The 27,747-nt window shown below is 33.4% G+C and overlaps 2 protein-coding genes across 2 annotated transcripts; both read right to left on the minus strand.

Annotated features, from left to right (window-relative positions):
- Nucleotides 1-1,023: 1,023 nt before the first annotated feature.
- Nucleotides 1,024-12,315, minus strand: LOC140054233 (uncharacterized). The gene is made up of 25 exons (XM_072099154.1): nucleotides 11,806-12,315; nucleotides 11,371-11,616; nucleotides 10,596-10,841; nucleotides 10,209-10,451; nucleotides 9,782-10,027; nucleotides 9,249-9,520; nucleotides 8,671-8,844; nucleotides 8,145-8,186; nucleotides 7,826-7,931; nucleotides 7,438-7,593; nucleotides 7,175-7,271; nucleotides 6,754-6,868; nucleotides 6,590-6,657; nucleotides 6,357-6,474; nucleotides 5,792-5,895; nucleotides 5,545-5,653; nucleotides 5,217-5,440; nucleotides 4,939-5,005; nucleotides 4,712-4,794; nucleotides 4,291-4,450; nucleotides 3,934-3,999; nucleotides 3,708-3,738; nucleotides 3,556-3,609; nucleotides 3,229-3,258; nucleotides 1,024-2,480 (listed from the first exon to the last, which is right to left on the minus strand). The coding sequence occupies exons 2-25, from the start codon at nucleotides 11,537-11,539 to the stop codon at nucleotides 2,287-2,289; spliced, it is 3,174 nt and encodes a 1,057-aa protein (XP_071955255.1). The 5' UTR covers nucleotides 11,540-11,616; nucleotides 11,806-12,315; the 3' UTR covers nucleotides 1,024-2,286.
- Nucleotides 11,786-27,742, minus strand: LOC140055374 (hyalin-like). The gene is made up of 11 exons (XM_072100712.1): nucleotides 27,718-27,742; nucleotides 24,704-24,940; nucleotides 24,025-24,267; nucleotides 23,104-23,508; nucleotides 22,641-22,904; nucleotides 15,070-15,336; nucleotides 14,704-14,946; nucleotides 14,016-14,261; nucleotides 13,353-13,598; nucleotides 12,340-12,585; nucleotides 11,786-12,054 (listed from the first exon to the last, which is right to left on the minus strand). The coding sequence occupies exons 1-11, from the start codon at nucleotides 27,740-27,742 to the stop codon at nucleotides 11,786-11,788; spliced, it is 2,691 nt and encodes an 896-aa protein (XP_071956813.1).
- Between the last annotated feature and the right edge of the window lie 5 nt (nucleotides 27,743-27,747).

Genomic DNA, 27,747 nt, shown 5'->3' on the forward strand with positions numbered 1-27,747 from the left:
AAAGCAATATATGCGCACATATAGCGATATTATCGCATAATTATTGTATTTTAAAAAGTTGATATTTTGGGCATTTTTCGAAAAAATCCCTGTACATATATCATCAACTGGCATGCACAGACGCACATAATATGTTCTGCGCATGCTACCTCAATATTATATACATACTTTAAAATGTCGAATGAAAATTATGTTTACATCATAGATTGTGTTTGTTTATAACCTTTGTAACATGGAAAATATATATTTATTATAATATGTTAATATGCTATACAAAAACTAATAAAGAGACATATAGAGAAAATGTGCATTCTGTAAGAACAAGGCCATATACATGGCTGTAGTCGCGTGTTTCAATTTGAGTTAGTGTTTACTGACCGACAAACCGACCGAGAAGGTGTTAGATGAAAAAGGAAATCTTATAGATTATTAGAAGAGGTGGCAAGAAGAGAAAACCAAGGGCTGAAGAGAGAAAGCCCCACATGGAGATGCTAGATGATATTATTAAATATCACGCAGTGCGCGTGGAAAAACTGCGCACTCATGGCAATTTTTTAAACGCTTAAAATTTCCTGAAACGTACTCTAATTTCATCGAAAATAAATTTTGACAATTTTAAGCGCGCGTACGCATGCGTTATATGCCCTAAGCACGTAATTGTATTGCCATATGATGAAATATGACCTAAAATTTATGAGTACCAAATTTTATTTAATTGTGATTCATGCTTGTGAAGATATGATTACAAACGTTCGTTAAATCGTGCGTAGACCGCGTAATTTTTGACTGCGCACCGTAAAAACATGACCACATCGATTCCTGGCCATAAGGAATATACTGTAAAAAATTGTCTTAGCTAGATGAAACTGATATCAAGACAAGGCCATATACAAGTTAGTGTTTACCGACCGACCGACCGACATAGTGAGCTGTAGAGTCGCGTTGCACGCGACTAAAAACAAGGCCATATAGGGCCTACGTGGCTGCAGTCGCGTGCTCGCTGCCTTTCTGGCCTACCTAGGTCTAGGACTGTTAGTATTAGGGTAGGCGCGTTAGCCTAGCTAGGATTGATTATTTGGTCGTACGTTTGTTGGCAAAATTAACAATGTGAATTAAACCGTAGGCCTAGCTATCTTCTATTCAATCTGATTCAAATATTTTTTTTTTATTTCCTTGACTTTATTCCAAATCACAATTTTTTTTACTTAACAATTTTAAAACAAATGCAATAATATGAAAAGGAATAGGGCATCCACGAACAAGCAAAGCTTTACAACTGTGGCACCCTTTAAAAATATAAAACAAATTATTTTAATAGTATGCATGAAAGAATCGAAATTTACTAAAAATAGTTTTTTTATTGTACTGCAAGATAATAAATATGAAACTATACTAACTTATATATATATATAATTAATAACATTGTAAATAATAACAATAATAATACATAATGATGATTACTTTTTTCTTTGCAAATAAGACATTTTTCTTCTTGACACAAATACTTTATAAAATGATAACGTTCAATATAAATACAATCTAACTTCTTCTTAAATAATGATATATTTCTACATTGTTTTATATCATCCGATAGATTGTTCCATACCTTAGACCCAGTATACGAGAAGCCTTGACTGCCAACATTTGTATGCTTCAGATCTATTACAAGATTGTTTTTATTGCGCGTGTTATAATCATGATACGAGTCGAAGGTGTGGAAAAATCCATCAAATGACTCTGGTAATTTTCCATTTTTTTAGAGGAACATTAAATTTGCTACATTTTTTTCATATACATCGTGTTTAAGGTATTAGTTTTAATGAATAATGGAGAAGATGGATGTAGGTAGTGGACTTTACATATTATTCGGAGGGCCTTTTTTTGTAAAACGTGAATTCTATTTAAATTATTTATGCTACCAGTACCCCACACAGTAATGCCATATGTAATGATGGGAAGGATAAGGGATTTATAAATAATGAGCAATATTTCATATGGTAGTATGGTTTTTAAGAGATTCATAGCTCCAATAATAATGGCTGACATTTTACTAGTGATTACATTAATATGCTGTAAGAAATTTATTTTTTTCATCAAATGACAGGAATCTATTTAGATGTTATATATTCGGTCATGCTATTTGTTTTCCATACACTCATAAATATTCATTATTTGTATAAATAATGACCTTTCATATGTATTGTCATTTACCAACATTTCAAAAATACAAAATACATTCACATTACAATTGAATCCTGTTTCGAATTTTCGTAAAAAAAACACTAATTATTTTCCAAAACAAGCATCGTCACTGTCATAATCATCACTTTCTTCATCACTTTTATTTGGATAATCTTTTTCTTTATCTTCTTCTTTTTCTGAATCGGATGATATTAAACTTCCCTGATCGCTAAGTTCTTCTGAAGAAACACTTTCCTCATCACTCGACTCCCCGGATTCGGTTTCTGATTTGTTTTCCACTGAAAAAGATAAATATAAACATCATTTAAAATGTAAATACAAAAACAAGGTATTTCAAATATTGTTGATTAAAACAACAAATTGTATACAGAAAAAGTATTAGCATAATCGTCATAATATTGTAATTGGTGTATGATCTTCCTCATATGTTCACATTCACCACTGATCATGATCAAACCATTCATTTTACAGTATGTGAACCTAATCATGATTAAATTACGTGATCAGTTTAATCACCCTAACAGGATCAGTGGAGCAAGTTAGAGAAGCATGTTAGCCTAGTATAACATGATTCATAAAATAGAATCATTCAATCAGCATCATTGCACATCACCTTATTGACCCATTTTCCATTCCACGTGACACTCATTAGAATAAATTGATCATGATCTAGGCCTAATGTCTGTGTGAACAAGGCCATCCAACAACAGGGCACTGAGCTCGCCATGACAGTAACTCGTAACAGTTCTTTGGTCTTATGTCTGGCTGCGAAATACCAAAGTGTATGGGTCATGGGACCGATTGTGTCGCAGAAACGAATAGACCCTTTTATCTCCAGAGCTCAACATCCTGTTGTTGAACGTTTTCTCTTTATCCTGCTAATCTTATGACAGCAGAACGATGATAATTAAGTCAAGATATTCTATATGAATGAGCCGTGTCATCTGTACTTATTCTTCTTGAGGATTTGCTCAAGATCTTTCTCACAAAAAGACTTATTATTGATCATTGTAATTGTGTATTTACCGGTATCTGTCATGACTTGATTTCCGGGATCTGAAATAATTATAATGATAAAGGTTTATTAAGCACATTCCCACGTGATTATGAGTGGACACTATAGTTTGCTTGGTTCCGACAGGACGCCAAACTCAATTTATTTGACCAATCATAATTTTTTTATTTTTTTTTTTATTTATTTTTTTTTTTTAATTAAGTGATGGATCTCTACTGTTTCTTGTGATTGATTGTTTTGAGAGCCCTACTAAACTATTGTCGTCTGCCTAGATATAGAATAAAATTAAATTAGAAAATAAGCTTCCGGGTCATATAGCGCAAAAATGTTTAACCTACCGATATCTAAATCTGTAGTAGATTCTACAGAAAAATCAATGCAACTTTCATCATCTGTTGAATACAAAATAAATACGTATAAATTGATGATTGAAATAAAAGGTATAATATATTAGTTGGTCTCATTAATTGAACAAACAATGTATACAAACCAATTGTCACATCTAGTGATATTTCACTTTCCTGTAAATAAAAGAAAAATAGTTATTAGAATAAGCATTTTAATAAAGAATTCCTTAATATTTGAGAGTGTTGGGGATGGACATTTAAATAGTGTCTCTCTAACTGGACAGTTTATGGATGACAATTGCTCATACAGTAATGCTCGAAATCTCTGCTTCACCAATGATAACAACCCTCTCCATGCTTCCTACTTACAAGTTTGATATCACGTGCTAATGTTTGAGAGGACAATGACCTATTAAGTCTTCGAACTTCGTGCATCTAAAAATCAAAAGTATGTTCAAGTAAACTTTTTCATAACAATATTTTTTAGAAAAAAAAAGTTGCATAGGCCTATTGAAGATGATAATTGGTCAGATGTTTTGCCCCACTCTGACGTAATCACCAGCCTTGCGAGTATTCTCAATGTACTTAGTATAAAGTGCAAATTACGTCAGAGTAGGGAAAAAAATCTGACCAATTTCTCAAAACCTTGTCGCAAAACTACTTCGCAGTAGTTATAAACAATTATAATCCGAGGTTGATAATGTTTAAATAATGGTGTATACTTACCTCATAAGAAATGTAGCAATAGATGGCGACAAAGATACCATTAGAAGCAAACAGTAAACTGAAGAATAGCCAGAATACGTATTCGTCATCCACCATTAGTGAAAACATCCAAGTACAGATAAAGAAAGGGAAAAGAAAACAACTGCATTCCAAACAGCGTCTACAGTACGGTAGAATAAAAGTATATATATATATATATATATATCCGTTACAAGCTGTGGATCCTCAATTAAGCCCTGTCTACAATATCAAACTGTGACAAAATGTGTTGTGCCCATATAAAATAGACACGATGACGTCATATCACTACCATTATTATTTGGGCGCATCACACTTTGTGTGTAGATAGTGTAGACAGAGTTTCAGAAAATGCATTATTGTTTTATAATACAGAATTGTTTCTAAAAAAGTTAGAACTTACCGTATTTGGGCTGCAATATATTCTTTTCGTTTCTTTCCGTTGAATTTCGTTATAAATATTACGATGATTAGAATCATCCGAATCTGTTAACGAAAAGAACAGTCAGAACACATCACTCATCCTTTTGTTTAGGATACAACATCGCAGGGTCTACATAGGCTATATGCTGTACTTTACAGTTCTACGCCTTATTAAATCATAGCAAAGGCAAAATAATAATTTCTTACAAGAATCAGTGTCATTGCTGGGAATATGAACGCAACTAAACTGCCAGTCTCAAACTTCAGCCAACATCTAAAATAAGTGACATGCATTGTGAATATCTACTAAGAAGTAGAGAGGTGAGTGATTACAAACATCAGTTTTCTGATAGAGATAGTACACAAGCGAATTGCAATTTTGCATCTCAGTATTATAGCAGACATATACAGTATATTTAGATACACCATGTCATTAACAACAATTTGTCGTTATCTATCTATATTGTTATCATTAATGTGCTTACCCGCTTATTTCGTTATAACCATAGTGAATACCAAAGAATAAGCCTGATGTACATGCGGCGCCTCCCCATCCGCAAAGTAGATACCCCGGTCTCTTGGATACAGTTACGCCTTCTATTCGTGCTTTTGTTTTTAGCATGTAGAAGTATATGCATTCAACAATCAACCACGTAAGGATGGCCATGTAGAAAAAGTGTATTAGAACACCAAACGTGGTGCACAAAATCTATAGCAATAAACAGAAATAAACAGAGTTAGACCTAGTCATAATCAATGTTACTTTGTAATACTTATTTAGGAGATAGGATCAAAATGTTTTCTTATACGTACGCTGTAGTCCATTGTCTCTGAACTGATGATAAATGTTACCGTCAATAACAACCCAGCAATTAACAAGTTACAATATATAAAGATTGACACAGGTCCCTTAAAAATGCCCCTGTAAGTGCAATAGTAAACACAGTGATCGAACCAACGATACATTATATTTTTATCAAAATAATTATATTTAAAAATTCAGTAATGTTAATGAATATGTTAATATAAAATGAATGATATATCAACAACAATTTCTTACCAAGTAAAATGAATGATTTTCAAAATGTATATACTCGCGATTATTGAAATAAGACAGAGTAGGTAAATGCCCATACGTTCTCCTAAGCGTTTAAAATCAAAATCCTACAAAGCAAAACATTTTTCATATTAAATAAAATGTTGATAATACCAGGAAAGAGTGAACTTGCATTCACTCTGATAATACATTATATCATTGGTAAATATTTGTTAAATGTTCATATTTAATATTTGCTTGAAAGTACGTGGATATTATTATGCAATTCAGAAGTTGAACTTGACAAAATGCAGAGACATAGCAAAAGAGGGCGTGCTACTTCCTACTTCAGTCAATATTAAAGATAAAATAGCTCGAGATTTGGATAAGTTTTTGTGACATTACCAATACATCGATTTTCCTAAAAATTAATAGGCATGGTCTATGGGTAGTTATAAAAACAATTCAGAAAGATAACTTGAACATTTTGGACGTTTGTGCAAATAAACATTCAAAGTAAATATATGCATACAAGCATTGTGTTGATAAGGTTGAGTGAATAAATACAAAGTAATCCAATGTAACGTACGCTATATTTTTCCACTGGTACAAATATACCGAATGTTGTGGTGTGGTCACAATGGCATTCAACTGGTGACATTATCTCAATGACGTCAGTGCGCCTACATCCTGATGTAGACCATTTACTAAAATGTAAACAAATGAAATGCAAGTAATTGTGTTTCCAAAGATACCTTCATATGTAGGCTACACAAAGGGCGCATGAGCAGAAATTGATAATGGCCCATGTGGCAGACAAACCTGTTGTCTTCATCCCAAAAGCTGCATACAGCATGTTCCTTGTAGTATAGTTCGTCTTCCTTTATTTTCTGAGAATGATAAACGTGAACAACATCATGTTATTAGGAATTGACATTGGGTTTTTTTCTTTCAGATATGTAAATTGCAATGGCCTAGTTACATACTGTGTATAATTCCATAGAATAGTCAACAGCTACTGAGTATTTTGATGTGTTTGATGCTACCGTGCACGTGATCAGGCCAGTGGCCAGCTCATATGGGACAGGCACGATGTAATCACTGTTGTAAAGAAGAAGAAAAACAGAATATAATTTCCATAAAAAGCTGGTTTTAATGAAAATTCTAGCAGAGCTATATTTGTATTTATTGAGTTGAGTTATATGGAATATCGTGCCAATGTTGGGATTATGCAAACATAATTCCAACAGAAACCGCTGCAATTACTGTAAATTGGTAAATTGTTTACCTTATTGTTGTTATTATAGATATTAATTGAATGTAAAACATACCGTATCCATTCCTAAAAAAAGTACAGTATTTATTTTAATTTGAAAATACATGATACTTTAAAAATGAATTACATACGCTTCAATTTCGTCAAAAGTTACTGATGATTTTTCATTCCCTTCACTTTCTTCAAACACCGTTTGTTCGTAATATGATACTACCATGTATGCCGTTTCTGAAGAAAAACAAATAATAGGGACGGTTCATTTTCGTATCGAGTCGAAAAGTCATTAGTCATACTCGGAAACATATGAAAATAGCTAATAATGAAGATAGAAATTGAAAAAGAGTTGAAAGTAAAATTATCATGGTTTGAAATTAAATTAATATAAGCGACTTACCAGGAACATTTCTCGCTGAACTCGGATCAATTCTCAGAAATCCTATGTCGTTATTGCCAATCATTTTGGCATTATCTGTTTCTGTATCTAAAACGTTTTCTTTGGGTTGAATATGAAACGACCAGACACGATTCTTTGTCAACGCGATGTTTGATGCTACAAAAAAATTACTACATTATAGCTCATGTTTGTCAAATCTTAAGGCCTGTTTTGTTTATTTGACATCCCTCAACACTCTGTTGTAGTGTGTGAATGAAGTATGGAGAAACAAATAAGGAGAGAAAGACTACATCTTAATAAGGTTCTATGTGTAATGTGGTCAAATCAACTATGATTTTAGGAAAATGTATTATGAATAATTCAACGTTCCCCTAAACGAAAATCTTACCAACTGATTCGGACGATCTTTTCCATGTTGAATTACTTTCTTTAGTTGCAATTACTGTCAAGATTTTCTCAGACGCATGTACAATATCAATTTGTTCCGCCATGTTCTATAAATTTTGTAACAAATAAATTATATTTCCGCAATCAAATCATAACATACGCGATAAGAAAAATCAAGCGATTTGTTACGTAAAACAGTAGTAAGTACATTTTTGCATTAAAATAACATTTGATCCTATTTTTACAGCAAGTAAGTTTTATAACTTAATTGTTGTAAGAATATTGAATAATGTTTAATTGTAACAAAAAACACACCTTACCTTCTTACGAGCTAGAACAGTTGTTGTCACGTTAATGATCTCCTTTTGAAATAATGACCAAAACAATACAATTAATTGAAAACAAAAATAAGGAATAATAACAATATTTTAATATGTAAAGTTGTAACTAACGGTTTATTTGTATATAAGTAAACAAGGAGAAACTGAGGTTTCGATCAATATTTTTCGACCATTATATATTTTATCGACAATTTGAGGTGTTGTGCCACTGACGCAAAAGTAAACTTACTATAAAAATAAAGTTAGTTCACATGGTATTCCTGCGATAGTTATAAGCCACAGTACAACTATTAATTACTGCTTCGTTCCCACGCGTAACCTTTCGTAGTCTACGCGTGGGACATTTTTTCATTGATCCCAAACATACGAAGTATTGTCTTTTGATCACGATCCCACGCAAGGTATTGTTTTTTTTATCGCGTTCCCACGCGATCACACGCGCTCCAACGGGAAAGGAATTGTTTTTGGATCGCGATCGGCCTATCAGTTTGTTTCTATTTCTTACCTCTGTCATAATGCCTGCTTCCCTATTTCCTATTAATGTCGTAGTTTCGGAAATAGTTAACAAAGTAATCTGCAAATTGTCTATTTCATCTTCAGTCAATGGTCTATCCTTTTTCCGTTCGGTTGCAATGGCTGATATTTCCAAGATATCAACATCATCTGTCCCGTTGTAAAGCTGTTGAAACAAGGGAATATTATAATGGGTTCATTGCTCGACAGTTAATTTTCTCAATGGTAGGAAACATACATCATGCCGTATTTACTTAAGAAATAATCATACTAAGTTAGTTCCATCGTCTGCTGAAAGTGGAAGTGACGGTGGGAATTCTGCTATAATGTATCAAAATATATCCTTCAAGACTGAAACACTAGGCAGCTGGATGTTGCAAATGAGACGGGAGCTGTCCTCTTGTTTTAAGTGTAGGCCTACTGTTAATTCTTAATAAGTTTTTTTTTTTATTAAAGGCACGGGCTTAAAAGACTAAAACTAAAAGATGTAACAGTTTCTCAAGTCTAGTTTGTGTACAGTATCTAATAGATGTATATTTATTTGCAGTAAACAAATGCCATTATTCATACCATGACTCGTAGGTCACTGAAGGCATTTCGGATGGTGACCGTAAACGTATGTGTCTGGATGTTTCCACTTTCATCAGTAGCTGTGTAAATCACTTCGGTGACTCCGACGGAAAATACATCTCCTGGGTCGTGAGTGGATTCTAGCAGTGGTAATGCTCCTGAGTTGTCATCCGGATATGGTGGATCCCATTTAACCGTTACGTTTGAATAGATTGAATCTATGAACACTTGAATGTCTTCAGTGAAATTCGTAAAGTACGGCACATCTACGTCTATTTAAATGAAAAATTTAAATACAACTTGTTTTAAAATAGTTAAAAGGGCGGTGGGGTGGTTAATTACCATCGTGTACGGTATTGTAGTAAATGGGTTCTTTATAGAAACAAATTAGAACGATAAGGGTAAAAAAGACGAAAGATGCATTATGTTGTGGAAATTGATAATACAAAGGTTAAAATGGTTGCATGACAATGACAATTAGCCGTTAATCGTATATACGTGGAAATGTATAATAGAAAAAAAAAAGAAATTACCATTAACAGTAATTGTGAATTGACAAAGCTCAACATTCCCAGCTCCATCGACTGCCGTGTATGTTACTAATGTATCGTATAAAGGGAAGATATCGCCAGGATTGGCGTCTGACGTCATGTGTGGTGTAACTTCAGAATTATCGTGCCCTGTTGTTACAAACCAAGTTACATTTGCATATGCAGTTCCTGGAATATTGTCTACATCAAAGTCTAAGGTGCAGTTTGTAAAATAAGGCTTTTCAACATCTGAATCAAAACGAAATATATGTTATTGTAAATTACATTGCCTAGCATAATGGCATATGTTCTTAGGTTCTAAAGTGTACACAGCACACATACTCCGTCAGCAAAAGCCTATGTGATTTTCGGTAAAAGAAATCGGGAGTGTACGCTTGGAAAACAAACTTTAAAAACGTTACAACGTTACCTATAACAGTTATATTAAATTGACAATCCTGAAAATTCATCGCTTTATCTGTTGCATTATAAATTACAGTCGTTAATCCGAGACGAAATACGTCATTCGGATTGTAGTTCGATACGATTTCATGAACACCAACGTTATCGGTAACATTTGGTAACTGCCACGTCACGTTTACGTATGGCGATCTGTACCATGTTGCTATGACTATATCAGTAGGACAGTAAATGAAGACAGGAGATTCTCGATCTGAAATACCAAATCAAAATACATTTTCAAAGTCGAAATACACTGTAAAAAAACTAAACCGGCAATTGTCAAATAACTTCTACTCAATTATGCATTATAGGGTGGATGAATATTATTATTTTTTATATTAAGCTTTAACCTTACCTAAGACAAGTATACTAAAAGTAAACCACTCAATATTCCCGGATTGGTCAATAGCTGTATACGTCACGTATGTTAATCCCACATAGAATAAATCACCTGGATAGTAGGTTGATGTGACGTTCAGAGGTTCACCAGAATTATCCCAAACAGCGACAACTACCCAACTGACATGCGCAAAGTTCACGCTGGCTTCCGTGAGAACAGTAATATTTGGAGTTAAGTTGTAGAAAACTGGAACTTCAATATCTGATTACAAAGAAGTGAAATGTAAGGTCTCGTTTACACTATAAAACCATTGTTTGGAAAAGTCTAGTCTACAACAAGAAAACTTTACCAAACCTTTGTTTGCACATTTTGAATTTATTACAGTACTGTTTGGAGAAGTCTTTAAAATTTACAGTAACTCTATGTTACTGGATGTTCACATGACTACAAAGACTTACTTGATTGGCTGACTTCACAAAACAATCAGAAAACTAGTTTGTCAACTAGTTATCTACAATTTTCTAAAGCTAACTGGTTTACACTAGCAACAATTTGCAATGTTTTATTGGAGTTTTTTTAACAGAGGTTTCCAAAATTTCGCTGGGTAGATTTCTACAAGTTTTTTTAAAATCCTGGCATAATGTGTCAACTGGAGTACACTACCGACGTCATGTGGTAATCTGATATCCAGTAAGCACAACTTTCTTCAAGATTTGAATATTGCTACTGGATTCATGGTGGGATGTTTTTAAGAATGTATGCACTAGTCCTATTATAGCAAAATGTTTACCTAGTACAGTTATATTGAAGGAAAATTGATTGACATTCTTGAATATATCATACGCCCAATATATCACAGTTGTGTCTCCTATTGGAAATGTCGTATTTGGTTGATGGGTTGAATTCACAAACACCTCTTCCATTGAATTATCGAATACAGTCGGAATAATCCATTCCATTAAAGCATGAGGCTGGCGTGAGTCTGTTTCTACTATTGTACTATTAGGTTGACTGGTGAATAAAGGAATTTCTTCATCTGCAAATATCATAAATTACAAATAATTATACAATTTAATTATGTATAATGAGCCAATTTATCACATTAATTAAAGGTAAATTTAGAATGTAATTGATGCATTTTAGTATATTGTGCTTACTAGTACTAATACACTAATTACTTATTGGTTCTATTGCTGTGAAATACATCAAAATAATTCCAAAGTACCTATAATTGCAACATAGAACGTATGTATAGCATAATTTCCAGCATCGTCGGTGGCAACACAGTTAATAGTATAGTTGCCAAACCTGAAGACATGTCCTGGGACGTACGTGCAGTTAATGATAGGGATCTCTTCTGAGTTGTCTCGTGCAATATCTGTTACAGACCACCAGACAGGTGATGTTGGCAAGCCCGGGTTTGTGTTTAACACAAGGTTACGAGATCCATTGAAGAAAATTGGATCCTCTGAATCTGAAAAATATAATTAAGTTTTGAATTCCTTTAGAATATTTTTTTTTTTCTGGTTAGGGTCAGGTCTCAAAATTCTTGGTTTAGGTCAGGTTCAGATTTCTTGTTCAGGACAGATTCCTGGTTAGGTTCAGGTTCAAGTTGCGATTTCTGGTTTAGGTTAGGTTCACTACCGGGTTCCAATTCCAAATTGTCGAACCACAGAGCAATAACTGTAACCAAGTTGACGGCAGGATAAATTTACAACAATGTGAAGAGACCGTATAATAATGTAATTCAAAATCTTACCAAAAATTGTTATTGAAAAGTTACATTGTGCCTCATTGCCACTAAAATCAGTGGCAATGTAAGTTACTTCATGGATTCCAAGTCGAAAGACGTCGTTTGGATAAAAACTTTGGTTCACCAATGGACTCACACCAGAGTTATCTGATGCTATAGGGTCACTCCAGACAACGTTAGTTGTAGGTAGAAGAGCATCAGTCGGCAAGGAAATGTCGTCATGACAGCCAGAAAACACTGGAGATTCATTATCTATAATATAAAATATTATAATAAACAATTTCATCTGGCATTTTACCATTCGTTATTATGTTTTGATTATCAAGTCAAGTCAAGTCAAGTATCATTTATTATCATTTGTTTTAAGAAAAAACATAGAAATTCTGTTTACTCTGTTGGCGGAGCACAATATCCAACGGACACAACACGAACTCAAAAACAAAAACATTACAAAAAAGTGTCTACATTATATTTAAGGCTCTAATAGATCCTGGAAAGAAACTATTTGTAAATCGTGCCTTATTGACCTGAACAAAACGAAATCGCCGACCACTGCGCATCAACTGGAACATACTAGAGGCCGGATGAAATTGATCATCTTTGATAGCCACTGCCTTTTCAGAAAACGATCCGAAAATATGTTCTCCAAAGGCAATTGTGCAGATCCAATTATACGCGATGCGGTCTTGACTATTCTATTTAGGTCACGCTATTCATTTTTGGTAGCGCTACCGAACCATACCGTTAAAGAATACGTTATGACACTCTCTATAACTGACCTATAGAAGGACGACATTATTTCAGCGTTTATACCAAATGATCTAAGTCTACGTAGGAAGTAGATTATGATTCTCAATGTCAATACAGGTAATATTTTTTTTATAAACTAAATGCATAATTATATTGGTGTTTAATCGATTGATCGGAATATAAATACTGTATACAGTAATAATTAGCTTTTGAAAAAGTTTTCTGAAATCAAGTTACGTGCTATAGTTTCAACAAATCTGACCCCTGACCTATGACTGTCACAGTAAATCCACATGTTGCAGTGTTTCCAGCTTTGTCGGTTGCGTTAAATTCGATAGCTGTCTCTCCGATAGGATAATCTCCACCAACAAGAGTTACATCATCAATAACAGGATCGACTAAGCTGTTGTCGGTGGCCTGCAATTCATTCCAAGACGCCGATCCAAGTTCTCCGCCAGGCAGCGTATTCACAACAATATCAGAATGGCAATTAGTAAAAACGGGTGCCGTTACATCTGCAAATTTACAGATTAGAAATTTAGTAATTGTCATTGCAAGTAATCTAATACTTCGGCTTTTAGGGGTTTTCTAATGAGTGATTTCCACTAGAGACAAGGACACACGCGCAATGCACAAGCGAGCTGACCAATGGCAAGCGACAGTTGCGAAAAGTCAATCGGTTGTGACGTCATTGCGTTGCATCTTAGTGGAACAATTAACATATACAATTATTTGGACAAAGTTTATTAAAGAAAGCTGTAATTAATTGATGCTTTATCCTACGGTTTTATTATTTTTGTTTGTATAATATTTACTGATACATATTAGTTATACGGGGCGCCGTTCGAGACATTATGGTAAAATAATTAGCAACCAATAATTAAGGCCTCATAAGTCGGTAATGTTGATAAGACAATATCCACAACGGTTACCAAATAATCTGACGATAAATTGACATTGTATTTCTAGGCCAGCACCATCGGTTGCCGTGACATTCACCGTCGTATCGCCCAACGGGAAATTTTGGCCATTAGTATGAGTACTTGTAACACTTGGTGCAACTCCAGAATTATCTAAAAATGTTGGATTAGTCCAGGAACCGGGTGCCTCTGATGCCAAGGGTGAAACATTAACCTCTACAACATCTGGGCAGAAAATGACATCGGGTGATTGTATATCTGAAGAACGAAACGTATCATTGTAAGTAGACATATACACCATGTATGGAGAAAACAACCGACTAAAATGGTATTGGAACGCTTTCAATTTGACGACCAACAACCATCCTAAATCATTTTGTGCATGTAGAGATATAGTGTCCTCGCTCCTCACCATGATAATGATTTGATGGTTTCTGGGTCTCAAATTGAGAGTTTTTAATAGTCTATTAAATGTTCCCAATATTACTGTACATATGTAAGTCAGATCACTGGTAGGCTATTATAAACGCCTAGGTTTGATTCACAAAATAATCTGCATAAACAAGGTGTTATTACTTATTAATATTTGTGAGTAGAAGAGTTCTGGCGTCTGACAGGATTTTAACCCATCGGCGACATTCTTTGTTGGTTAATAGAGAAAAAAAGACTAATCTACTTTACCAAGGCATTTTTAAATTACCAGTAACTGTGACATCATAAGTGCATTGATCCTGATTAGTAGCGGCATCTCTGGCTGTACATGTGATTGTCGACACTCCGATGGGCATGTTTCTTAGTCCAGATTGATCACATGATAATGACGTAACACCTACGTTGTCAGTTGCTGTGGGATCTTCTAGTGTTAATGCAGCATGTGGTGAATCTAAATCTGTCACTGCATCAGTAATCGTGGACGGACAGGTGATAACCGGGTCTTCAACATCTGAATGACCATTAAAACAGGTTATTGGGTTTACTATGTAGTCTAGGGCGTGTATGTTGGTGGAATCCTCGCCCCAAACCAAAGCTTACCAACCTATTTCTACAGTTGTAAGCCCATACTTACCATATACAACAACATAGTATGTGCATACTTGAGGCGACGTGCACCACCCCTCCTCGGAAACGTCGTGTCGGACAAGGTATGTTCCTGGACCTATTATATCTCCCGGGCATATTGTATTCCATCCACCAGTTGCACAAGTATGTGTGAACGAACCAGAGTTATCCGATATTACTGGAGTTACCTGGTATGTCATCGTGCTTGCACCCACTGCTAGGTTATATGTTTCCAAGCTACATGCTGGGCTGGAAATAACTGCATTTTCCCAATCTGCAATGTGAATTATGAAAGTTTTATAAAATTATCATCACTGCTGATGAAAAATCTCGCAAAGACAAAATAAATGTTGCTCCGATAGTTTTAAGAGTAAAAGTTACCACAATGCTTGCCAACTGGATGTTTGTGTGTATACGTTATAATGCTTGAGACGCAACGTAATTTGACCAATCGGAAAGGATGAAATATTCCTGTCACTTATCATTGGTCAACTAACAAAAAAGCGGGGATACAAGGTATTTGTCATCATTGAATGAAAAAAAGATGTTGTATTTTCATTTAAACATACCTTCGAACGAAACAAACAAACCACCGGATAACAACAATAAGGATAGTCGACCTAGGCCTAAAGAAAGCTGTTCGATGAAACCCGTTTTTGTTAAAGCGGATGAAATTCCTTCACAGAACAACAAATCTTACATGAGAGATGAAGAGTTATGTATCGCGTTAACACAACGTGTTGATGCAGAAAGTATAGTCGGGGTGCAGAAGATAAGAAATTTGTGGCGCATTTATGTGAATAATCGAAAAGACCGAGTAAGTCTGATAACAGGTGGTGTTAATCTAAGGAGTTGTAATGTAACTGTATATGACAGAAATCCCTACATTACATTCAATTCATTGGAAACAACCAGAATACTCGTTAAGGACATACCTTTATCAGTAGTCTGGGCTCCAGACGGAGTTTGTCTTAATATTAGTAAAAATATAAATATTTTTGCACATATGGCGTTTCATATGTGTATTACTTGAGTTTAGATACTCCGTCTGGGGAAACACGCACAAGTCACGTGGTTTGACACCAAGAACTCTTGGTGCATAAATTATCCAGTTGACTAGATTCAGCCGCATGCCATTGGCTACTCACTTGTAGCCAGTTTTAATATTCATATTTAAGAATTTCAAAGACTCAACATCTAAGATGATACGCATGCGCTATGCTACGTTTAGACAATGTGTGCTTGGGTACATTGATGAAAGTTTCTGAAGGCTAGAAATGATTTTATATGCCTAGTAGTAGTCTGGTAAACATTTGATGGGATTTTTCCCAAGAACATGAAAACTCGTCTTGATATGATAGGCTAGCTTCTCCGCCAAATCAAACATTGAATGGATAATAATTATTATGCGGAGATAATTTGATTTAATTCTCACCCAGACCCTCTCCTGTTCTCCTGTGTGTGGTAGTGTAGCCCTGTTGTGTGCCGGTCGGTGGTGGTATGTACCTTAAGTTTACTGGCGTTTTATTTGGCAGGTCATACGTACGAGTTGAGTAGCCGTACGAAGGAGGCCTAGGCCAGGACTAAACAATTAATAAACAAAACAACTTGGCAACACGATTTTATATTTCAACAGTTGTTCAGTCGATCGTACATTCAGCACTGTACGTACTCGATCTTTTTCATTTTGAATCAAAATGATCATTGGTTGATTCGAAATCCATATTTACATACCGCCCGCCCCATATAGCCAAATACGGTATGATAATCTACGTTATTCTTATCGGATGTTTGTGGTCTGCAAATCGATTTCTATACGTGTTTCACAAGTCTGTCTTTTCAGACAAAAATCGCGGTCGAAATAAAAACAAATAAATAAAAAAAAAACAATAAATACAGACTTGGGGCAAGTCTACTTTATCAGTGGCAGACTCTGAAATTGTTAATAAGCTTAAACTGCTGGGATGTAAACCAGTAGGTGAAGTTATGAAGCTTAAAATAAGAGTTGGTGGAAAATTAACCAGCTGGCTCAATGGAGATAGATCCATTTTTGTTGAAAAATGAAAACCTCGATTCCAAGGCAAGTTACTATAATAAATGGTTTTAAAGCCCCGCATATTTCATGAAGGGCAAGAATTAAGATGCACAAAATGTCTTAAAGTAGGTCATCTGTCATGTAAATGTAAAGCAGATGCTGTCTGTCTCAAATGCAACCAGGAAGGGCATATGAAAAATAAATGTCCAAATTCAAACAAATCAAACTCATCTGTCGGATCACCAGGATCTTACATCAATCAAATGTGGGAATCATTTGTTGGAAATAAAGCTGACTAGGTATCTAAACCTGAAGAAAGGAGAGAAGACGATGCAAACTTACAAGAGATAGAAGAAGGAAAAAGCAATAAAAGTGTATTTAGCGTGAGCGATTCAAGCAATGCAGAGACAAGTGATGAGGAAACAATTGATTGTGTGCAAAATGGAAATAAAAGTCTGCCAAATCAAAAGGAAGATAGTACCATTAATGATGGTTTGATCACAAAAGATAACAAAGAAAATAATGAAGGACAGGAACAAAAAAAGGTAACCGATTACTTTGATGCATCTACCAGCAAAGGTTAAAAAAAGTTGGAAAGGTACACAAGAACAGCCTTCTTCCTCTACAACTTCTTCTACTGCTACAATGGCCAAGAATGTTGACCAAGACCGAAATCAAAACATGACATTGGAAGGAAAGCAAGCAACACCTAAAAGAAATCTTAGAAAAAAAGAAAAAATAGCGGATTATCTATACAAGAGTTTTACCTGAAAATTAAATAACTTTAAGTAATACGGCAAGCAATACTTTTCATTGTGTTTCGCTAAATGTCAGAGGTCTACGTAACCAAACCAAGCAAAGGCAAATCTTCAAATGGTGCAAGGACCAAAACACAGAGATTCTGCTTATCCAAGAAACACACTTTACGCCAGAGTTGTTAACCAAAGTTAATGTTCTCTGGAATGGCACCTGCTTTCATAGCATAGGAAGTTCTAGTAGCACTGGAGTATCTATTCTTTTTAAAAAAGAGTTTGATTTTAGAGTAATTAACACGGACATTGATAAAAATGGAAGGTATATTATTGTAAAAATAGAAATGTTTAGAAAAAGCTATGTTTTTGTTAATATATATGCGCCAAACAATTGTAAAATAAGAAGTGTGTTTTTTAGAGAGATTCAGAAAGTCTTAGCCAACATGGTTGATATTGAAGAAGATAAAATTGTTATTGGTGGAGATATAAATTGTGTTTTGAACAGAAAATATGACCAAAAAAATAGCGCTGAGCGAAATGACAAATCAGTTTTTACTGTTAAAAATGTTATGAGTAAACTAAACCTAGTTGATGCTTGGCGAAAATGCAACCCTGAAAAAACACACTTTACATGGCGTAGAAAAGGTGGTCAAATTTATAGACGACTAGATTATTGGCTGGTCTCAAAAGGTTTGTTAGATTGTAATGAGATTATATCATGCGACATAAGACCTACAATACTTACTGAACATCAAGCAATATCTCTAAAGATTGGGTCTAATGAATCAAAAAGAGGTCGGGGCTATTGGAAATTAAATAATAGTCTTCTAAATAATGTTGAATATCAGAATACTATTAAAAAGATTATCAGAGAAACACAAACAAACTATAATGATCTTAGTATCAGTGTAGTGTCAATTCGAGTATTGATAATGAATAAATTGAGACAGAAATAGATCTAAAAACAAAGGAATTGGAAAATATTTATAGTAAAGAAACGAAAGGTGCATATATACGATCAAGGGTTAAATGGATAGAGGAGGGAGAGCGTAGCACAAAATACTTATTAGGTTTAGAGAAAAGTAATGGATCAAAAAAGCACATAAAATGTATTAAAAATAATAATGGTAACTTATTAAAAAGACCAAAGGAAATCATTTGTAAATAAATAAGATTCTTTAAGAAACTATATGCTAATAAGGGAATCTCCCAAGCTAATATAAGTGACTATCTAGATCATTCAAATGTAAATGGTTTAACATATGAAGAAACAAGGCCAACAGCCATTAAGTCGCGTGCTACAATGCATAGTGATACCGGACCGACAGACAGACCGACAGACAGACCGACAGACAGACCGACCGACCAACATAGTGAACTATACTGACCGAAATTACTAAACATGTTTAAAAATGTTGAAATGTTTAAAAACATTTATATTTTTTTAATTTACACGTGCGTAGCCTGTCACTTTTGACGTGCTCGTATAACGTAATTTCGAGTTGAAAAGTAAGTCAAGAAAACAGAAATCGGGCAAAAAGAGTGCGCAATAACATTTAACGCGTAGTGCGCGCGCAAAAATATGCGCACTCATGGCAATTTTGTAAACGCTTAAAATTGCCTGAAACGTACTCTTATTTCATCGAAAATAAATTGTGAAAAATTTAAGCGCGCGTACGCATGCGTTACATGCGCTACGCACGTAATTGTATTGCCATATGATGATTTATGCCCAGAAATTTATGAGTACCAAATTTTATTGAATTGTGATTCATGGTTGTGAAGATATGATTTCAAACGTGATTTCGTTAAATCGTGCGTAGACCGCGTAATTTTTTATTGCGCACCGTGAAAACATAACCACATCGATTCCTGGCCATAAGGAATATACTGTGAAAAATTGACCAAGCTAGATTAAACTGATATCAAGATAAGGTCAGAAAGCGATAAAACGCATAGGGATACCGGACCGACAGACCGACCGACCGACCGACCGACCGACATAGTGAACTATAGAGTCGCTTCCACGCGACTAAAAACAAGTTGTGAAGGTTTAATCACAGTACAGGAATGCAGGGAAGCATTAAAACTTATGAAATTGAATAAAGCCCCAGGGTATGATGGTTTAACTGTTGAGTTCTACAAGTATTTTTGGGAAGAGCTCAAATATTTAATATGTGATGTTTTTAATGAATGCTATTTAAACAGTTAAATGAGTAATATGCAAAGACGTGGTGTTATTAATCTGTTATATAAGAAAGGGGATAACAATCTATTAGAAAATTGGCGTCCTATTACTCTGCTAACCACAGATTATAAAATATTAACACACATCCTTAGTAATAGACTACATAAGGTAATTAATTCTGTTGTAAATAGTGACCAAAAAGGGTATATAAAAGGTCGTTTTGCTGGAGAAAACATTAGGCTCATTGATGATCTCCTATGCTATACTGTTGAAGAAGATGTTGAAGGTGCTTTTTTGTCACTTGATTTTAGAAAAGCATTTGACTCTGTGAGTAGAGAGTTCATGTTTAAGGTGTTGGAAAAATTTAACTTTGGAAAGTCCTTTTGTAAATGGGTAAAAACAATTTATAAAAACACAGAATGTGTCATTGTTAACAATGGATGGGTATCTGAAAATTTTGAAATGAAATGTGGTATACGACAAGGCTGTCCCTTGTCAGCACTACTATTTCTATTGGTTGTAGAAACAATGGCAAGTAACCTAAGAAATGATCAACATTATAATGGAATTTTGCTACCTGGTCCTACAAAAGAGGAAGTACGTATAGCACAACTTGCAGATGATACAGTATTGTTTGCAAGAAACGAAAAAATTATAAAAAGAGGTCTATTCATTGTTAATAATTTCTGTGAAGTATCTGGTTTAAGCTTAAACAAAAACAAAACTAGTGACATGTGGATTGGTAAAAATAGATATAAAAAAGATAAACCTTTTAATTTAAATTGGGTCACTGATCCTTTAAAAATCTTAGGAATATACTTAGGGTATGATGCTGAATTATGTAAAGAATTAAACTGGGCTAAAAAATTAACCAACCTTGAAAAAGTATTAAACTCTTGGAAAGCAAGGAATCTTACAATTTTTGGAAAAGTCACAGTTTTAAAAAGTTTAGCTTTAGCCCCATTAATACAACGCATCCATAATTGATGTGCCTGAAAGTGTCGTTAAAAGGATAACACAATTGTCTTATGAATTTCTTTGGGATGGAAAAAATGAAAAGATAAAAAGAAAAACATTAATTGGTAATATAATTGAGGGTGGCATTAATATTCCAGATTTTTCTACTCAAGTTAAAACACTTAAAATCACATGGGTAAAGAGAATTCTTTGTAGAAAACATATAAAATGGAAAGTACTTCCACTGTATTATATAAACAAGATTGGAAGTGAATATATGGTATTTAATATGTCAAACTTGAATATAAGAAAGGGCAGTTTTTGTTAGCTAAGATGCCCTTATTTTATTCAAATGTAATAAAAAGTTGTGCAGAATTTAATACAAATATAAACAGTAAGGCAAAATCTTATAATAATGTTATACAAGAAAACCTATGGGGTAATAAGGAAATTTTTGGTAAAAACACTACTTTGTTTTATAAAACGTGGAGTAATGTAGGTTTCAATCAGATCAATGATTTAGTAAGAATCAATAGACTAATGAACCCACATGAAATTTTATCAAAATTAAATGTCAAAAGAAACTGGCTTAGTGAATATGCTACGCTCATGCAAGCTATTCCTAAAGGTTGGCTGGATTTAATAAAAAATTATAATGGAGATAGTGTTAAATTAAATTCAGATGATTATAAAATAAATAAGATATTTCAGATGAAATCAAAACAGATATATTCAAGTTTTATAGAAGGTACGTTTGTTGCTCCTATCACTATTCCCAAATGGGAAAAAGAAATTGATATTGAAATTACAAACTGGTTTGATATTTTGTCAAGAAAAGTAAAAAATGAGAAAAACAAAAAATATGCACAACTTAATTACAAATTACTTCTTAGAATTTTACCAACAAATTTACAATTATATAAATCGAATATTAAGAACACAAAAAAATGTGAGTTATGTGATGTAACTGAGGATGAAAAGCACATGTTTTTCAAATGTAAAAGCAATGTCTTATTATGGAAAAAAAATCAATGAAATATTTAAAAAGTTAGATAATAGTAACTGTTCTTTTGAAGAACTTGTTTTTGGGTCTGAATGCAACATAAAATATAAGTTATACTCAATTGCTCTATATTCTATATATAAAATAAAAATATTGTCAGAATTAAATAAGTCAGTCTGCAAAAACTCATGGATAATGTTTAAAAATATACTTACACAAGAGTATACCATGAATGTATTTTATTAATTTTTTATTTTGGAGGTTACTGTAAATAAAGTAATTTGTACAAAAATGTAAATAGAGCAAATAAAACAGAAAAAAAAAGAAAAAAAGGAAAAAACAATAAAAAGAAGTGTAAAAAAAAATAGCATGGTAAATGCTATAGGCCTACTCTACAAGCAACTGGTTATTGAGTTGCTTTTTATTTTCCATATTTATTGATATTGTTTTCAGTTTAAATGTAATGTAAATGTGTAAATGATATCTTGCAGAGTTTTTTAAGATGTAAGGGGAAACTTTATGTCTATGAATGAAAATAGTATATATTTAAAAAGATAATATACAAACATAATAAAATTGTTTATTTATGTTTTGAAATGAAATAAAGGTGAGTGAACCTCACAAAAGAGAAAAAAAAACATACCGTCTACATATACTGTGAATTTGCAATAGCCAGTAGCTCCGCTATGCGTTGCTGAGATCTCTACTAGTGTTGTTCCAAGAATGAATTGGTCTCCGGGTTGGTGTGAACTGGTAATCGGTACGTTTTGGCCATCAATAGTTACGACTGGAGGGGTCCATGTTGCAGTGGCGTAGTCAACACCACTTTCGGTTTCCATAACTATGTTACTGGGACAAGATTGTTCCAGTGCGGCAACAAAATCAGGTAAAGGCCCATTACTGACAACTTAAAAAATTAGAACAACAGATATTTCAGGATCAACCGGGTCATAATTTAAAAGAAAATGGGGAAAATTACTATTTATATTACAAGCTATATTACATGGTATACATTGTTACCGTGTGGTACAAACATGATTTTACTTTAATTGTCTAAGGATTGAAACGTACGGTAATCAAAGTATATTATTTACACAAATAGTTACCAATTGTATTTTTGCATATACCGCAATATCCAGCATTACATGATACTTCTTCCCAGTCGTGGTTTCTGCCTCTGTCAAATGCGTGACAACGTTCTGGCAAGTACGATTCTAAGTCTTGTGCATCGTCAATAAAGTCAACAGGAGTGCCATCAGTCCAATCCAGGTGTTCGTGAGTAAGTTGACCCCATGAGTATCCGACTGCTTCCAGGCCTATAAAAACACTACTGTGTCCAGAGTCTATACATATTTGCCTCAAAAATTCGTTCTCAGCATTTGAATGAATTGATACAGGTTCAGCATTCATAGACTGACAGTTGCTAACGTAGTCGTTGTAGTTACTGTTGCCACATTCCATTATATAGCAGTTTCCTTCAAATGTTGATCCGGGACATGGTTCAGTTGATTCTATAGTCAAATACAAAATGGGGTCGATGTATGTTTATGTTATTTTTATTTCTTTCTGTATCAAAAAGTCATTGCCCAATTTTCATAAGTGATGGTTTCATAGCTGCAGTATGCCTAAGTTGGAAATTTGCGCTCTAGTTGAGTGCCCACCTACATTATTAATCATTACGTTCACATTTGATTAAACCGTTTAAATAATATTTTTGTAGGCCTACAATTTAATTATTTCAAATTATAAAACGTTTCCAATTTGTTAAATAAGATAATAATAACATTGACTTTGTTTCAAATACTTAACCCGAATGATTACTTTTAAAATCATCAGTAAAGGTAAGTCTGACCTTTCTTATCTTCGAACACTACACTAATTAACTAAACTAAAACAATGATGGAATGACCAACTGGGGAAACAATAATTGTGCCATGTTTTCCTGGTCACTTCACTTTATTCATTATAAAGTATCACAAGAAAAATGACCTCCAAATCCCTAATTAAAAATAAAAAGATATACGAACGTAAGATCACTGAAAACTCGCAGACCGCTCTGTTGCACGAGAAATCGGTATAAATGTGAGAAACCCGGGTGACGCCAGCAAAGAATTCATCAGATTCGTACAAGACTACTTTTATTGGATTGTCGTCAATGTAATCGATGACTGTTGAATCAGGAATTGATGGTGATGATTTACTCGTTTCGCCATCGCCTAAGGTTATATAAACGTCACCGGGACAAAATGTGATATTCGGTATCTCTTCGTCTGTGGAGAATGAAATATCAAAATGTAAAATTGATTTATTGTTCATCACAAGATATTACATAATATAGGACTACGGTACATAATTGTATTATAGTGACGTCATTCGTTACACACTATCATGCATAATTAAGTAATAGAATGACGTAATGAATAAAAGGCATAAATATGGATTTCAAATGGATTCAACTCATGGTTCACTGCGAGTAGATAATTGTCGTTGTTTTACACTTTAGTCAATAAGTATTGATAGATATCACATGGTATAAGTGTGAGAAATACTTTGATATGGCCATTAATTACAATGAAACATGGATCGAATGTAAATGATTGTTTTTTTAACAAACTGTAAATATAATATAAATAAAAAAATACTGTGTACAGACATTTTACGGCGGAAGAATGATGGTAACAATAAGCGTATAGTAATTGTAATCACCTGTAATTGTTACACCGAAGTTACAGTTTGCTTGATGGTTCCCGTCATGGCTCTTTGCCACAATCCGTACAGTATGTCCGCCAAATTCAAAATACTGGCCACTTTGATGCGTAGACGAGTGCACATACCCATCGGACACGGCTACTTCTCCGTTCCAATAAATACGTTTCCGGTTTGTTCCAAAATCAGCTGCTTGGGTTTTTCCTCCTGGACATTTATTAAAGTGCACGGCAAAACCTTTCAATGAATAAATTAATAATATTAAATAATCTTGCTCGTTTTTCTCACTCATAAAACATCACCTTATTGAAATTTCTATTTAAAAAAAGAACAGAATTAAATAAAATAATAGATTGTTTCAAGGATCAAAATAAGAACAATTTGGGAGTTTTTCCCGTTTTAAAGATATATTTATAAAGTATTGTGATTTCATAATAGGAATAGATCGTCTTACTATTATAAGCAGTTTATAAATGATATATGTATTATTCCAAATCCTCAAATGAAATGGGAAATAGAATTTAGAGATGAAATTATTGACTGGAATGAAATATGGAATAGAAAAGTATGTAGAATGAAAATGAAACACATGGTAACAGTAGCTCAATTTAATTTTAAGTTGTTACATCGAATCCTTATATATGTAAAAAAAGACTAAAAAGATGGAAATTATCCACAAGAGACAAAGATGGAAATTATCCACAACAGACAAATGTAATAAGTGTACGAATCATATAGAAAATGAAAAACACTTATTAATTGCATGTAAAACTATTCAACCAGTCTGGAAAAAGTTTAAAGATATGCTGGTTCAGTGTCTTCCAAATGAGGTTACAGTACAGCAAGACTTCCCAAAGTGGGTTAATGTAATTTTGGGAACATCAAACAAATTTGTAAACGAATTAATTTCAGTCTTTACTTTTTGTATATATAAATCTTCCATAATATATAAAGAACTAGAAACGACAGAAAAAAAAAATCTGCAAATATTTGGGGCTATTTAAAAATGAAATTATAAACCTCATAAATAATGAGTATTCGTATAACTTTTATACTGCTGATCAGAAATGGAAAAATAGTAAAGACAGGATATTTGACCTATTGAATAATTAAAATATATATGTGCTGGAGATCTCTATCCCTACGTTTTACAATTGTATTTTATATTAGTGTGACATATGATGTATGTAAGTTTTAATATAAATGTGTAGCCCTTTTTTATTTCAAGTGATTTTAAATGTAATCCTTGATTATGTTTTTAGACAATTTTAATAACTTATATGAAATCTGTAATTATTGGTATTTATTTTTTAATATATATATATATATATATATATATATATATATATATATATATATATATATATATAAATAAAATAAATAAAATAACAGCAGAAAACTTGGTTACTTCATTGTTTTAATCACTACAAATTTGTTTCGTACGACCAGCATGTAGCTGGCCGCACTCTTCAGGTGAAATATAAAACATAAGTGACACAGTTGTCTCATAGTGCTTAATAAAAGTGAGTTACAATAGCCTATTGTTTTAGATAAACTGTTTGGATCTGCAATTTAGTAAGAATTTTTTCCTTTGTCTACAAGTAGAGACTAACTCGTTCTGTGACAACTGTGTCACTTATGTTTTATATTTCACCTGAAGAGTGCGGCCAGCTACATGCTGGTCGTACGAAACAAATTTGTAGTGATTAAAACAATGAAGTAACCAAGTTTTCTGCTGTTATTTTATTTATTTATGCTCTACCTTGGTATTGAGCACTCTATCCAAACGGTCTGAAAATTTCAACCTGAATATGTGTTTATATATATATATATATATATTTTTTTTTCTATATTTGCAATATTCATATTGTATACATGTCAATGTTATCTGCATGTATTTGTATTTGTCCAATATATATATTTTTCTATATTTGCAATATTTTTTTTCTCTTTTGTGGCGTTAACAGCTATTTATTCATTTCATTTCATCAACAGATTAATACAATTATTTCTAATAATAATAATAACTATTCATTGTTATTCTTACTTTTGTTTGGTTTATATATACGCCGAGAATGTTAAAGAGTCGCTATCCAATCGAGTTCGAACAATACCATGAAAGCCCCAGTGGTCTAATGGTTAGGACATCTGCATATCAAGCAGGCGGTCCGAGTTCGAGTCTCGGTTGGGGCGACTTTTTCTCATTCTCACAGATTTCCTCATCTTTATCGTTTCAAATTAATTAATTAAATTTCAGTATATCACCGGGCGGTTTAGAATTAATGTTCTGTGCCTGATTTGTTTATATATATAAAAGTATCTCTTCTGAGATTCCGCCTCGTGAATAAAAATACTGTAAGATGAGGGCGTATCAATTTGATCTCTGGTGCGCGTGCGTACAACTGAGGACTAGTGCTGTTCCGCCGTACCACGCCGAGAATGTTAAAGAGTCGCTATCCAATCGAGTTCGAACAATACCATGAAAGCCCCAGTGGTCTAATGGTTAGGACATCTGCATATCAAGCAGGCGGTCCGAGTTCGAGTCTCGGTTGGGGCGACTTTTTCTCATTCTCACAGATTTCCTCATCTTTATCGTTTCAAATTAATTAATTAAATTTCAGTATATCACCGGGCGGTTTAGAATTAATGTTCTGTGCCTGATTTGTTTATATATATATATATATATATATATATATATATATATTTTTTTTTTTTTTTTTATCAACGTTACTGTTCTTGGAATCAGAACATTAAAATTTCTTTTCTGTTATCCACCTTTTTTCATAATTTTCTAGTATTTTGTTTTGTTCTATAATTCTCAACATCTAAAATTGTGAACACTTAACTAATAAATGTACAGTAGGAGATATATTTACTAATGTTGTATAGTTAATTTCGGTAGTATTTTTTGACATATAATTCATTTATACCCTATAAACAGATTATATAAATTATTTTAAAATACGAATATAAAAAAAAAACAAAAACAAAAATATTAAAAATGCTTTTCTTACTCCTGTGTCTAGTTTTATGTCTCATGGTTA

This window comes from Antedon mediterranea, chromosome 7 (genome assembly GCF_964355755.1).
Source record: "Antedon mediterranea chromosome 7, ecAntMedi1.1, whole genome shotgun sequence".
Lineage (NCBI taxonomy): Eukaryota > Metazoa > Echinodermata > Crinoidea > Comatulida > Antedonidae > Antedon > Antedon mediterranea.